Raw genomic sequence first — 16,567 nt, forward strand, 5'->3', positions numbered from 1 at the left:
CACACACTCACACACACACTTCATCACATAAACACATGAACCGATGACAAGCACAATTCCACACGTTGAATGGTATTAAAGATGGCGAAGAATGAGCTGGACAATCTTAAATTACTGAAGACTTTTTTAATAGTTCTTTGTGGCAGCAAACACAATGACTATGTGCGTGTTATGGATATAAAGAGCAATCTCTGGAAAGAAACAGAAGTCTTGTCTTCACTCAAATACATTAAAATAATCAATCGTAAAAATTCAGAAAAACAATCTCTTAAAAAAATGTGAAAAAAAAGAGGAATGACTCAAATGAGAAAAAGACAAATATTCCAGTGATATTCTGCTATCCTTTTCTTTTTCAAATATGTCTCTCAAAACTTGAAAAACAGCCACGTGTTTGGATCTGCTGGCACAGATCACCTTCCACTGTCCACCTCAAGTTTATAGCAGACATCAAAGCAGCAGGCGCGTGTCCCATTTTATGCAGTGTCACAGGATTTAAAGAGAGCTCCAACACTCGGCCAGAAAAAAAAAATGGATTTCTACATCAGCTGTCATCGAAACACCTTGTTCCGTCTCTCCAAGTCAGAAGACATTTAAATTTTATATGTGACATCATTTACATGCTACTGCTGTTAACACAAGTTGATGAGACATTTTGAATCCATATCTTTCTAAATCGCCAGAGATAAGAAGCGCTGATCTAGAATCAACATGTTCATCATTAAGAGCACTGAGGTTTACACCTTTACATCCTGAGGCTGGCTACAGTATTGCCTTTGCATAGGAATAAATATTGCATGGAGCAGCTGACATCATCTCGCAGGATTCCTGTCAGACATTGAACCACAACATCATGGCAACATGTCTACTGATGGCTTCTGAACACAAATAAGAGCAAGGCCAGACATTCAGTCCAGTGGGAGGAAAAGTGGGCGAGCAACACACACACACAAACACAAACACAGACAACTGAAAACACATATGTACTTGTCTCAGCAGTTTGGGGGCAGTTTTCCAGTGTGCTTTATCCTCAGCAGAGAGACCACAAAACTGTTCATGAAACCTAGCATTTATGACAGCATGGTTGGTACCGTACAGTAATTACAGATGGCAACATGCAGCGCACATACAAAAAACTAAATAAAGGCAGCTTACTTCACACACTCGGATATTCTCATGCACATAAACACAGGCATGTGAACAGCTCAGGCTCGGTTTTGTGTGGAAACACCCTTTTAAGAAGCTTTTCTTTTTGGTTTGACTGCAGAAGAACCTCTCCCCTCCATCTTACTCTCACTTTTTCCAGTTCATGGAATGCTCATGTGTATTAGCAGGTTTTTCTTCATATAACTGTCGTGGGCACATGTGGTAAGATAGCTTTAAGTTTGTGTAAAACACCCCATTTTTACGTGCATGCACACCAGTGAAAACAATCCCTTCTTACATAGTAAAATAATCAAACGAACACCCAGGTGTCAACTGGTAAGACTGGTCCACACACCATTACAGTGCTAACTGTGACTGGACAAATATGTGCGCGAAATGACAAGACTGGATTTCTAATAGTTGGCACTTTTTCAATTTACAAACAGCAACATAAAGCATATTGTACAACATAATATGGTTTATAGGTTAAAAAACGATATGAAGAACCGTTAAGTGGGCTTGGCTGGAACGTCCAGAGAAAAACTCTGCAGCACCTGCAGGATGTGCCAAATTTAGCTCAATCAGTCCACCTGTGGGAAATGAATGCAAACAAGTGAGGATGCCTCCTGAGTAAGTCTTTGGAATTGCTAAAGATGCCCTTTGTGAATGACAGGTGACACAAGTCAAGAATTTAGAAAGAGAAAGACAAAAACAGATATGTGCACATGCTGAAGAAAGGATTTCAATCTTTGTGACACTGGCAAAGATCCAAAGATATCTGGGTTTAAGGCTGCGGTGAGATCCTCCACCACTTCCGTTTTTTGCAGGAGGACAATCTCAGACTACAGAATACATCTGAGTTCGGATCTCACTGACAGAGAAGAAAAAAAATAAACCTTAATTGGACCGAGTGGGAGCAGCCTCAAGTAACTCCTCTAATGACTCTGCTCCTTCTAGTTTAGGCTCCTCCCCCTCCTCTGTCTTCTTCTTCTTGGTGGGCACTTTGCTGGACTGGGGTGAGTCTTCCTGCATCAGCTCTTTGGCCAGAATGTTGGTCACTGCATGACCAGCTCGCCGGTGGTTAGCTAGGGGGGGGGGAGAGAGAGAGAGAGAGAGAGAGAGAGAGAGAGAGAGAGAGAGAGAGAAAGGAGAGAGAGACACTGAGTGAGGACCATAAAAATTAAAGTGGAAAAAATACATGATGTTTAAATCATGATAAGTCCACACAGATATATCAATGCATGCCATGAAGCGACATCTGATTAATCTGACACAAGATTAATATTTGTCAGTTCGCCGTACAAAACCACATCAGCAGTCAGATTTCTTCACTGCAAATGACAACAGACAATTAGCCAACACACTGACGCCTGTGCTGAACACACAGTCACAAGTGTGTACCTTCAGGGACACCGTAGGCTTGTGTTTTAAAATGATAAAACACAACATGGATGCCCTCTTTCTTCCAAAACATACACACACATGCATCACCATGACACACAGATGCACACATGGTTTTTTAGTGCGGCTGTGTATGTGAGTGGATTAGTGTGATATCTGGAGCAATTCAATGCTGATGTCAGATTAAACTCATGATCTAACATAGATTTGAAAACGAGGAGAGGAATATGAGAGACATCTACAGGAAGAGGACGAAGCAGAAGGATGGAGGGTGAGGTAAAAAGGAAGGAGGGAAGGATGGGGTAAGACAGAGGGTGAGACACCATGAAGAGCAGGATGATTCATGCTGTGGGAAGATTAAAGAGGCAGGGATGAATGAAAATCAAACCAACACGGATAGACGGGCTAAATGAAATAGATCAGAGAAAAACATGCAGTGAGGAGAAGATAAGAGATGCAAAGTGAGAGGGAAATAAAAGAGCAGAAGTGCCCTGAGGATGTTCTTATCCTTCTACCTGCTTACTCTGTTATTTCTCATCCTCCACCTACACATACAAGCAGCAGCAGCAGCCTTTTTCTCTCATACCCTCCCTCTATCCTATACCACTCTTCCCTCTCCTGTGTGGGAGGACAGCTGTGTAGCAGCAGCCATTTTGAAATATATAGGTCAGTGGGAGATGGTGTTTGTGTTTGCTGTTAAGTTATGCCTAGTATATGTTCACAACGCTCCGCTCCGTCCTCATGCAGAATACGCTTATCAATCAAATGTTAACATGAGAACAGGACACTTATCAAACACATTCATGTCACGTATGATGAGAAAACAAATATAAATCATGATGCAAACACAGGCATGCAAACAAACCATGGTAACAAAAACAACGTGATTATTGACACGTGGTTCTTAAGTAGCACAAAGGCACACAAAAACAAGAGTTACCGAACAGGTCTCCAGAACTAGCTGTGACAAAGACACAATTGAGTCTGGGGAGAGAGAGAGGAGATTGAAGATTTAGAGACATGTTCACAGTCGCCTTGTCTTTGTTTGTGAGCCTCAGCTGGTCTGATCAGCACAGACCGCTCAGTAGTCAAATCCTCACTTTGCTCGTCTCTCTTCATTTCATACAGGCGCCAACACATGGGAACACTTCCTCTCTCACTTTGGCTTCCAAATCTATTTCTGTCCCTTTCCAAACATCACCCTGCTCACAAACTGACTAATTAGAAATTATGCAAATGACCCCAAAACAGTGTGTGTCAGAGTGTGTGTGTGTGTGTGTGTGTGTGTGTGTGTGTATACTGTGTCCTATAAAAAAACAACCGGCAGAGAAAAGCTCTTCAGAAGCAGTCACCCCAGCTCCTTCCTCCTCCTCCTCCTCCTCTCTCTCTCTTGAGAGAAAAGACAGGGAGGAGGACGAGCGAGGGGGATAAGAGTGAGGATCAGAGCGATGTTGTTTTGGAGGAAACTTGGCAAAATCATGACTGAAGACAGAAACCTGCAGATTAATGTAAAAAGCACAGTTTGCAGAAAACCTCTTTGAGTTGAAAATTCATCACTTACTGCCTCAGGATTACACCACATCCCGATCATTCATACTTCACATAGAAAGTATAAGAATCCTTGAAGGATAAGATTATACACATTTGCAAAAACCTTTCACTGAAGGCGATCAAACTGGGCCCCTCCTCCAGGGTACATCGTCCTCTCAGCTGAAGGGTTAGCATGTATGTTAGCTGCTTGTACATACACTGCCAGCTACTAGCAAAAGCTAACAGTCAGTGTTTGGCACCTGCTTGTCTAACAGAAAGCAGGTAAAAGGTTCCACCTTGCTTTGGAACAAGCTTTATCGCCACACTTTTTTTGCCACTACATCTGTAATACATACCGGTCTGCGTGGCGCCCAATCATTGAATTGTATCCCAAACTCCCCTTTGCACTGTCATTGGCTGGGGGGAACACACCAGCTTCACAAACAGAAGTAAATGTTCAACATAACAAAAATAAAAACAGAATTTGAAACTCTCACTCATCAAGATATAACCTTAACCTCTGTCAAGACTTTGAATTAACTTCTCGTCAAAGATGAAGTTACATGACTGTGACAAAAACTAGCCTCTAGTTCAGAATACTTGAAGCATTTTAACTAACTGTCTGGATTATACAAAAACCAGCAGAACAGTCGTTCTGATTGTAAATGTCCCATGTCACTCAGGAACCTGTCTAACCTGACCTGGGTTACTAATAGTCTTTTTTAGTAACCTGACCCGCCCATGGGATCCCAAGTGTTGCTTCAATTCTAAGCTTGTGCAACTTTAGTAGAAAAAACACCAGATCAGCCCTTTAAGACGTGGCACTACACACTTCAGAAACTCTCAGCATGTGTCGTATCAGGAAACTAGCTGAGAATTTATCCAAATGATCCATGCACTTGGCATGAAGAGTGGTGTGTGCAGCACGAGGAAACGAGACGTCGGGACTCACAACAAAGGCTGTTTTTTGGGTCTGTTTACTGGTGGGAGAGTCTGAATGAGCATGTTTGCACAGTGAGGGGCGATCAGGAACAAAGACTTTAGTGAAAAGATCATCTGTAACACATTACACTGCAGGAGACCAAATAATGATAGACCGATGAAGGAAAAAACTCAGTGTTGAACAGTATGTGTGTGCGGCCCTGATAGGTGGAGACCACATAAAGAAGGACATTAGTAAACTTTGTCGTCTTGGAATTGTGCTTGAGCTCAAGATGTGGGGCTGAAGTGAAGTAGCTCAGTGGCTTTGTAAAGGAAACACCTTCTCCTGTGATTACACTCCCTTTACATGACAAAGTACAAAAACTGTGAAGAGGGATGCAAGTGGTAGAACAGGATACAGCCTTCCTTCAGATGTTGGTTCACTGAGAGTAAAGCAGCTACAGTGAAGTCACATAACAGCATGCTAGCTGTGTCAAGGCTAACATGATGCTGAAATTGCAGCTGCAAACGTGATCTACATCAGAGGCTCTACCTTACCAGGGACTTACATCGCCCTCCTCAGGCTGCACAGCATAACACACTGCTGCTCTGCACTGGGAGACTGTGGGGGATAAAAGTGACGTCATCAAGCGCCACCAGTGGCTCGTGTTTGTAGGGTGGTATTGATGTGCAGGCATTTTGTATCCCCAAATGGGCTCAACTGGTGCACATGTGGAGCTTACTGGTCTGTTCCTCTCAGAGTCTATTATGTATGCGTGTGACATCACCACTGCTGATTGATGAGTGCTTTCCAATTGGTCTAAACTCTCTCTCCTGTGTGTGTGCGTGTGAACATCTGTGAGAGCACAGAGCTTTGTCTGGGTGTTTTGTAGAAACAGAGCGCCTGCACGGCCAGCGTGTGCCTCTATTGTTGCTATCCCCTTTATCTCAGTGTCTCTGTTGTGATTGGCCCTTTGTGACTAGTTGCTTCTGTGATTGGTTGCTCTGGAAAAAAGGGTCATGACCCGGCAGATGGGTGTTCAGCCACATCATTCCTCTACACACACGAGTGCCTTTTAATTGCCTTAAACACACACACACACACACACACACACACACACACAAATTAACCTAATATAGCTGAGCTGCACTTTCTGTATTTATATGAAAAGACTTAAAATTACAATTTAAAGCAAACAGAGTGTGAATGTGTATGGAAAAGGTATGCAGTCGTCTGCATCGTGAAGGGTCTGTCTGGGTGTATGTATTGGTATGCAAACATGCATGCGTGTCTTTGTGTTGGCATGCAAGCATCTGGTGTGTGTGTTTTGTCTGTGTTAGAAGGGGGGGGGGGCAGACAGCTGAGGACACCACATGCAGACACACACTGTGAGCTGAGGTGCGGGTCAAAGATCAGGGGGGCATACAGCCTCCGTAGCCTCGTGGCTCTCCATTCAGTCACACTGATGTGACACAATGAGCGTGACAACACTCAATAGGCCCCTCAGTACTCCTTTTGCAACTTGTTGATGACGTTTGTAGCAACCACAGCTGTGAAGGTAGAAGAAGAAGAGGTACACACTTTGTGTAATGAAGACCCTTACACACACAACAGGGACCACTAGCTCCTAAACGATTGTGTGAGCTCTTGTATTATTGAATGGTTCATGAATGGTTGGTAAATAATGAGTTTCTTGAATGCACGCTGCAAATGAGGTGAAGCTGAAGCTGCTGATCCAAATCACTGATAAAAAAAAAAAGATGGTTGGGCACTTTAAACATTCTCAGCTCGCACAGTCTCACGTCGAAAACGTTCAGACTGAACTATCAGAAGTGTCCATAAAATCAGCACTATCATTACTTTCAGACGAGATGGAACAGCTCCTTCGATCTGATCCACAGAACAATTCCTTAAAAGATTGAATTTGAAAACCTTACAGTAGTTGCAGATTCTGTATGTGAATCCGACACAACATTTAGATACAGTTTTTATGTCATGATTTTAAAGCGGCTTCAAGGCTAATGTCATTAAACGTTTCAATATTATTTAGGATGGAAAGATGAGACAACATTTGACCAAAATAATGATGCTTTTATGAACAACACTGCTAAATGTTTTCCATCAGTTAATCACATTCTGACTGCTACGTACTTTTCCTTCAGTGGAATAAACACACAGTAGAGTCCATGTGCACATGAGCTGGATAAAGAAGCCTGAGGTCTGGTAGCCCAGTGGTCGGTGTGTGCGCCCCATTTTCAGAGACCATTGTCCTTTAACTCCTTTAAGCAGGCGGCCTGGGTTCAAATCCGGCCTGTGGCTCCTTCGCCACATGTCATTCCCAAAACGTCTCTCCACTTTATCTGAATCTGTCCTATCGCTTTAAATCATCAACATAAATATCCCCCTAAACACAAACCTTTAAGTCCTGTTCATCCAGGCTGCTGTTGCCCCAGCAGTGCCAGATATACATCAGTTGAGTCAGGGACCCTACTCCAACACACACACACACGCATACATTGTTTGGTGGAAGACGTTACAGCACTTCCTGAGTGTAAAATACAAAGGCGGTGACTGGTAAGGAAATCCCAACAAAGCTGAAATTGTCTCAGGAGCAAACATTCAACCCTGAACTGAGAGAAAACAAACAGACAAGATGGGAACAAACTGGAGACTGGAGAGGAGGCACTGATACATACAAACACTTTAATCTTCCTTCTCTGTCCTCCCACAGACACGCGTGTGTAACAAGAAAGGCACTCGCTGCCTTCACTCTCTCATGAGCACATGTTAAGGTATTTCCTGTTAGGAGTGTGAGGTGGCCAAACAGAAGTGTGGGTGACTGACTAAGCCCTCAAATGGGCCCCATTTCTTCTCTTGCAGCGCTCTCTCTCTCCTCTGCTTTTCCCTCTTCCTTCTTCCTATGTTGTCTCGCTCCGTTTGGAGCTGATATTTTCGGAGCTGTTTGTGATCAAAGTGAGGTTTACTCAGTGTGACCATGGAGGACCACTTGTCACACACTATTTAATTGCTATGCAAATTACATTTACAGGGTAAACAAAACACATTAAGTGCACATAAGAAAGGCTAAGAGAAAGAAAAGAGAGTGGGAGAGAGTAGAGTCGCGCTCTGGCTCCGAGCTATTTCTCCCTGCAACGCCGCTTCACATCTGGCTTCTATTGAGTGAGGTATTGGGTTGCACACAGTCTTCCTGGGCCTCTTTTATGTGTGAATGCTCAACCTACACATCAGTGCATGTGAACATACACACACACACACACACACACACACGCACACGCACACGCACGCGCACGGTCTCTCTCTCTCTCTGTTAATGAGCACTGGACACTTTCCCGCTCACATAGTTACACAAAAGCTTCCCAACACAAGATATCATGTTACAAAGTTACAATTTCTACAACTTACAGAGCCTCATGTTACTTGCACAATGTGCTTCATGTACAAAACAGAACACAAACAACACAGAATAAAATCTCAGGCACAGGAATATGTACTATACAGGACATGGATTTCTTGCTGGTATGAACAAGCGCAACACATTTGTGAGTGGAGAGAGAGAGAGTATAATGGCTCGCATTTTCCCTCATGCTTGAGCCAGTTGTTCAAATGTTTGCCTTTTGCCCACTCAGTGATCCCACTTCTTGAACATTCTGCACACACTCGGGTTTGTCCTCCTCACTGCTACATTCATATTCCTGTTATTTTCCCTTTCCATAACTACACCCTCGCCAGTTGTTCGTCTCCAAATCACCCTGCTGCCCACACCCACCCTTGGCAGCCTTCCTCTTCTTTTGTGGTCGTGCCAGCCATCGGTGGAATTGGCTTACCCCACACTGTAACCCAGGCCAAGAGACACTGACACAATCCACAGCAACAGATGGAGGAGAAACCAGACAACACAAACAAAGCTGTTGTTGTTGGTTGACAGAAACATGGAGACAGAGAGGAAGATGGAACGAATGACGCGCCTCTGCTTCTTGTGATTCAGTGTAATATGCTTTACCACAAATGTGCGAGAAAGGAAAGTGAAATCTGTAAATCAAGTAAGACATGGGACTTTCAAACACCTGCGTGTTTTGTTAGGATCGACTGCTCTGCTTGTGTATGTGTACCTGCTTGCCGAGGTCCTCGCTTCCTCCTGAAAGCAGCTCCCGACTGCAGCGCCTCCAACAGGCCATCCATGATACCAGTTTCATCCCCCTCTGAAAATAAAGCAATAAAAACATTCATTTTAAGTTCACAGTTCAACAAAGTTTATGTCTCTCTAACACACACACACACACACACACACCTCAAATATCACAAACATGGTTTTTCAAGTCAATACAACATGGGAGAGATAGGTTGAGTCTCTGGTGGGCAAACGGGTTATATAACAGCCACGTGGTCATATAAGCAAATTAGCCTAGATAGTCAGTGACCTAGTTCAGCGATTGTCACAGCGAGGGGCTACACGCCACATTTTTAGGGGTATATAGCCTCTGTAAACAAATTCAGCATCATCAGAATGACACACCCACTGAGACCACGAGGAAGGATCTCCTAAACATTAAAATACACAAGAATGAGTCATGTGGCTTCAAGTTCAAAGGGTGTTGAGTGGAAAGGAACCTGATACCTTTGTATGTGTACATGCCGATGGGTGTTTGTTTACGTTCCCATAGTCTGCACAGACTTTAGTGTGTGGTGGGCTTTAATCACAGAAGGGGGGGTGGCAGACTATGTGTGAGGGGGGCACTGTGTGTATAAGTGTGTGTGTGTATAAGTGTGTGTGTAGTCATGATTGTTCTGTGGGCAGGATTCAGTGGCACAGCTCAGCACTCAGGCAGATGGTTTTAATGATTTTCTTTGAAGCTAAATAGAGACACAGGGGTCGAAAAAAGGGGCAGTGAGGTTGTGGGTTAAAGGTTTATATCTTCACCTCCCCAACCCCCCAAACCAAACACACATAGTACTACTTACACACACACACACGGATACATGCTCAGTATTTAATCCTGCTGTAAGCCATGGAGCAGATGGCCTGTTGTCTCGCCTATCACGTCAGAGAAAGTCTGACACACTGCCCAGTCTTTTCACAGCTCACATACACCCCTCACTGTCCACGTCCTGGAACTGCACAGATACATCATGGTGATGTAGGCCATGTTTTCCTCCTTCCGGGGAAACACATCTGGCACATTTCCACTCACACTAATCACATGGTTGGGTTAAACCACTAGTGGAAGAACACAGAGACACAAAGCTATTTGTGAATATGTACTTGAGGCAAAGAGCAAACCGAATAATGACCTGGCTGTGTGTAAAACAGGGTTCTTGTTGACTGACTGAACTCAATTAAAAGTGAAACATCCGTGGAATAGAGCAGTGGAAAACATCATTAATACAGCTCTGAAGTGTCTTTATGTGAGTGCAGCCTAAGGCAACACAATGTAATAAAGCCATTTGTGTCCTATTTATCAAACAGGAAGTTAACAACGTTTGGTTTGTTGGTGTGTAATAAGGCTGACAAAGTGGGAAAAACCCTTGGATTCAATCACTTGTTCACTTGTCCTTTTAATGCACATGATTGTTTTTGAAACAGACATGGCCTCGTAACACGTGCTGGCAAAAATCAAACTCAACATCACAGCAACGGCATACACATGCTGTACCCTCGACACACATACACGCGTGATCCAAACAAGAAGGTACTGCCTGGAGTACGTAAGAAGATAAGATGGATTAATTAGAGTAATAGCATTAGATCATGTGCCTACACACTAACACGTTCTATCTAGCACACACGCATACATATACACACACACACACACACACACACACACACACACACACACACACAAGGATGGACAGCATCTTATGTTGAGCAGTAGCACCCCTAATGGATGTTCACACAACAACATAAGAAAATGAGAGAAACGTTCGAAAAGCTAAAGACAGCAGGATCTAAGGCCGACAACAGGAACAACTCAGGAAATAAGGAAAACAAAGAGTACAGTAAAAGTAGCTTGAAGCCCTATTTTATATTTTGCTCTCCTGTAGATATGTTCTTCTCCTCCAGCTGTCTGGGTGAGACATTGTACTAGCGAGGCTCCCCCCTCTCCTTTTCCTCTCTCCTTCTCCAACAGTATTTTTTTTAAAAAGACAACACAGTCTAATCCCAAAGAGAGCATCTGCTTCTCTCCTCTCCTCCCCTCCCCCACACACCTCTCTGTCTCGTTTTCTCTGTGGAGCACGAGCGCTCCTAGTGGCCGTTCCCATACCAGCACCTGAGAGGGTGTGTGAAGCACACATGCACACGCCCTTCAGCGAACGTCAGAACACACAGCCTCCGACAGTCTTTTACAGACAGCACTGACACCTAGCTGCAGAGAGTCAAAAAGACTGGTTTGAAGGCAGTCTGGCATATATCCAAAAAGAAATGTACGACAGAGAGGGACTGGATTTTCAGCTCACTAGGACATGATAAAATCTCAGAAGATATTCTTTCTTTTTTTTCTTTTACTACATTCACATGGAAGGCACATGTGAGGCTCCACTGAAGGAGCGTCTGTCTGTCTGACTCACACAGGAAGGACAAGGCCACAAACTACACACACACACTGACCTTCACTTGCTGAACCAACAACTGGGATATTATGTTTAGAGAGACAGAAAGCGAGACAGAGGAATATTGACAGAATTGAAGAGATAATAAAGGTATTTGAGTACATGGTGTGGGAATGTCCAACAGAAAAAGGGAACAAGGAAGAGAGAAAAAGGGAAGCCTATAAAACAATCTTTGTTTACCAGTCATCCAGTATGAGCGTTATAAGCAAATACAGAACAAAGGACAGGTGTGTATGCCAGACATGAATTTAAATAGGGGGGATGTTGACTGACTCTGGGCTACAAGGGCAGTCAAATAAGCCACCTGTATGTAAATGATCTCCAGCTTGTAATGCACACACTTCTTTTTAGCACTATAATGTTCCACTCGTGCATGCCTCCAGAGACCGAACATGAAATCTGAATACCTCGCTTTCCACCACAAAATGTCTGCTCCATACTTTTAACATGGAGACAAAATATTCCAAGGACACCCTCAGTGCTCCCTGTTTTCTTTAAGTGCCATTTAAAAGAACGGCACAAACAGGGGGGGGGGGGGGGGAGAAGACGGAGTGATGGAACAAAAGCAAGAAAGAGTGGAGAGGAGAAGCCAGCTGGAACATGGAGCAGTAGGAGAAAGGCCAGAAAGACTTCTTCACAGAACACTCTGATACACGCTAACACACACACACACACACACACACACACACACACACACACACACACACACACACACACACACACACACACACACACACACACACACACACACACACACACACACACACACACACACACACACACACACACACACACACACACACACACACACACACACACACACACACAGAGTGTAGAAACACTTTAAACAAGGGTTGTTCAAAACAAACCGGGGACATTCACGAGAATAGGACACAGTAACTTTTAAGCACATGTACATATAAATAAACAGAAGGAGCCAGAGTGTAGAGCTGTAGTGCATTTTGACAGAGGAGCTGCAGAGTCCCAGGAGAGCCAGAGAGAGGAGGAATGCACTGAAACTAGGTCACAGTCTGAGAGGAGAGGGAAAAGTGCCTCTTCATAGATGTAAGTCTGCAAGGCAGGATTTAAGTGTTCAAAGTGTGTATAAGGGGATGAGAGAGTGAGACTGTTTGTGTGTGTGACACAGGACAATATGCTGCTGGACATTTTTAGAAGTATAACAGCATCGTATTGAAGAGTTGAAAATGTGTTCTTGGTGATAAAGAGATTTAAACTTTGCTTTTATGGAAACAAATCCCTCGTTCCCCGGAGGAGTGGAAAAAGGTCCAGAGGCTTCTTGTGTGTATCCTTCTTGTTCTCACTTTCTGTGGAGCTTATTGTCACTCGCTTATTTCCAAACACAGGTCATCAGCATTAGATTAACTCTGGTCTATAAATTCTAATGGGTTGCTCTTTGAGGCCCACACACAAAACACACACACACACCACAGAAGCGTGGACTCTGACTGCCCCCAACTGGAGTCTGAGGGAAATACAAATGGAGAGACATGGAGGGTTTCTCTCTCCTTCACACAAAGGTAAACAGATACAGGTGAGCAGTAGTGACCTGCATTGATGTCGAGCAGCTGGTTCTTCTTGAGTTTCTCCTCCTTTTCCTTCTCTGCCTTTTCCCTGGCGAGCTTGGCCCGCTTGATCTTCTCCTCCGCCTCCTTCCTCTTCTGATTCTCCTTCACCGCTTGCTGGTGGGTGAAGAAAGGATAAACAGCATAAAGTACATGTTTGAGTGATGAGTGAGGGAATCTTAGTGAGATGGGAAACGTATACAAAAATCAAGGCGACAGATGTGTGATTGATCTGATGAATGTGCGTGTACGTAAACAGAACTTGAAAAGCAGTTGATGGCAGTTATCTACAGTAACCGGTAAAACAAGTTATGTCCTGGAGGGACCCTCCCAAAAATTACAATTACAGTTGATGTATAAACTGACAATATAGTGGAGTGCCTCTTATTCATTATTATGTCAATACAAAGAGGTGCAGCCTCCCTGTTTGTCTTTCATCTTTGATGCGGTCAGTTAGGGACTGAAAACAACACCTGCACGTCTCCATCCACACAAACGCACCTGGAACATATTTCTAAAGGTGTTGAGGTCACCAAAGAACTCCTCCACAGAGATTTTTTTCGGGTCAAAGACAAAGTATTCTCCCAGGTCATTAAATTGCTTCTCCATGTTTTTATGCAGCAGATCCAGCTTCTCATGCTGTTCACTGGCGCTCCCAACAAAACTGTGGACACATTGTGTTAAGGAACATAGCAGCAGGGTATCTGAACAAGAATTGTTATTTTAAAAAACAAAACAAGAATAAACAGATTTTGAAGGTATTTGTTGAAAATTCATTCAACATGTAACTGAATAAATGGATATGGACATCTTCTGCACAAACTGGTCCTTGTCACTTTGTGGAGGAGGAAAAGTTTCCAAATCTTTTTCCATGCTCTTTATCTGACGTCCCATCATCTCCAGGTTCTTCTGAAGCGTCTCTGCAGAAACTACAGGGTGCATAAAAGGAGGCAATAAGGACGCAAAGCACCTACGATGATTTTATACACATTTATACATCTACAATAAGAGCGCACTGTGTCTCATCAACATGAACCCAGAGATCATGATGGGTGACCTCTTGTAGGAAAACCGATGCATATCGATCACTCAGATGTTCCATGTACCTCTGCTGGCTTTTTCCACATGGATGAGCTCGTCCACAAAGCCCATGACGTCAGGATACTGCTCCTGGCACACATCAGCCAGGAAATGGAGCAGTGTCTGCTTCAGATCAGCTGATTTGGTGTCACGCAGCTGTTTGGACAGTGAATGGACAATCAATCAAAGGTTTTGGATTCCTGTGTTGTCAGTCATTTACACATTTTACAGCTACGTTAGATACATGTGTTAGGTCAAGAGGGTCCATATATCTTTGCTGCTTATTACAATGTTGTAAAAACTAAAACTGGATAGCCTCATGGTTCTGTCATGCACCTCATGTGAAGAGGTTACAGTCCTTATAGCTGGTGTTGTATTCCAACCCTCAGCCCTTTGCTGCACATCATTCCCCCCTCTCTCTCTCTCTCCCCTGTTTCTATGTCTATCCACTTCCCTCCTATACCATAAAGGCATTATCTACACGATCGCTATCTTACTGCGTGTGTGCTGTGATAACACTTTATTTTACCTTGCATAGGTATGAGATGGTGAAGCCGAACGCCTTTCCATTGCGGGAGCCAGAATTCATGTAGTTCCCTACAAGCAGGGTGATCTCGAGCAGCTTCGAGAAGGTCTGGCTGTTCCTGAGCTCTTCACAGGCTGCTGTCACGGACACCACATCTGGCTTGATGTTGTTCAGCTGCTCCTCAAACTGCAGCTTAAACAAGATGGCCTGAAGCCGCGGCATCAGCTTCTTCACGTTGGACATCTGGAGGAGAGAAGAAATGGACAAGGGATTGAAGATCCATAACTAATACGTTTACTACACATACATCATGTCTGTCAGTGTATGTGTGTGTGTGTGTGTGTGTGTGTGTGTGTGTGTGTATGTATGTGTGTGTGTGTGAATGAGGGGATTTTATCTATTACTCACATCTTCCACTGCTGAACAAAGACGCCTGTGTTTAACAGCCTGAGGATTTTCTGTGTCTAATATAGTCACCACACTTTGAGTCTATTTCAGTAGTTGAACATTTTCACTGCCTCGTCTTCCTTTACTCTGATTCTCTCACTTTGTTTGTGGCTAGTCATCTCCACGTCAGGTGGGAATCCAGACTGTACAGATTTGACCAAACAATCAAAGTTTTTTCTTAAATTGTCGTTCATTGTGTGTGTGTGTGTGTGTGTGTGTGTGTGTGTGTGTGTGTGTGTGTGTGTGTGTGTGTGTGTGTGTGTGTGTGTGTGTGTGTGTGTGTGTGTGTGTGTGTCAGAGATTCCTCACCACTACTCCAAACTGCTCAGCCTCGGCCAAATCCTCATATTCGTCCTTCATCTCTGCTAGGACACTCAGCTGCTCTGGTGCTGGCAGCTGTTTGATCAGGTTCTACATGGCAATCAAAGGACAACATCAATGACTAACAGGATCTGTTTTCTTGGTCTCTCTTGTAAAAACACGACCATATATGATTTGTTGCATGCACACAAACATTTCTAGCAACAGGACAGACCTGAACCATTGACTCTGTTAGGATCTTCTCATTAACCTCCAGGACGGCGTTCTTGATCTCTTCATAAGGGAGACGAAACGATCCGAGGAAAATAGCTGCATGAGTAAAAGATGAAAAATTATTATCCAAATAATTTCAACCTTACAATAAAGTCGCACATTAAATGCTTTCAAAGATTGATCCACAGTGTTCAGACTTACAAAGGTTCTGTGAACTTTTTGAGTCTATGACCTTAAGCTCCTTCACTTTCTTCTTCTGCACCAGCTTCTTGTCGTCCCCACCGTCCTGTTCCTTCTTGGCTGGAGAGGAGGAAAGAGAATGTTGAAAATGGTGGTTACACTCATGAAGGACAGAAGAAAGATGACGCCGACTTAGAAATCACAGTAAAGCAGCTGCAGTTCAAGCAGAATGATTGGACGGGCGGGGGTCATATATGATGGCTGAAAGCTGAAATACTTGGCAGAGCCTTCACTGTATCACTCTCTTCCCACTGTATGGTGTCATGACGGTGTTAGGGTTATTGTAACAGTGACCTTAGGTAACATTGAACTCGATGCAATGGCTTTATCACCAGGGGACACGTGTCCCTGGTGTGTGTGGGCCTGATAAATGTGGTTGGACGTTTGCTAGCTGCAAGTCATTTAACGTTTGCAATGAGCTTACTCACACACACATTCAGCAGACTCCTATCACACACGCACACACATTCAGCAGACTCACACACGCACACAGCTTATTTAAAACACTTTGCCTTTAGTTGTTCTGACAAGGTC

The 16,567-nt window shown here is 43.7% G+C and overlaps 1 protein-coding gene across 1 annotated transcript; it reads right to left on the reverse strand.

The window, feature by feature from the left end:
* Positions 1–106: 106 nt before the first annotated feature.
* LOC306829440 (protein diaphanous homolog 1-like) lies at positions 107–16,298 on the reverse strand (the record flags this gene model as incomplete). Its single annotated transcript, XM_079352482.1, has 11 exons — positions 107–2,228; positions 9,127–9,216; positions 13,191–13,323; positions 13,708–13,871; positions 14,010–14,135; positions 14,313–14,442; positions 14,816–15,055; positions 15,569–15,670; positions 15,795–15,889; positions 15,995–16,133; positions 16,275–16,298. 11 exons carry the CDS (start codon positions 16,296–16,298, stop codon positions 2,041–2,043), a joined length of 1,431 nt encoding a protein of 476 aa, XP_079208608.1. The 3' UTR covers positions 107–2,040.
* Positions 16,299–16,567: the final 269 nt, after the last annotated feature.

This window comes from Symphodus melops (genome assembly GCF_947650265.1).
Source record: "Symphodus melops genome assembly, chromosome: 9".
In the NCBI taxonomy this organism is placed as follows: domain Eukaryota; kingdom Metazoa; phylum Chordata; class Actinopteri; order Labriformes; family Labridae; genus Symphodus; species Symphodus melops.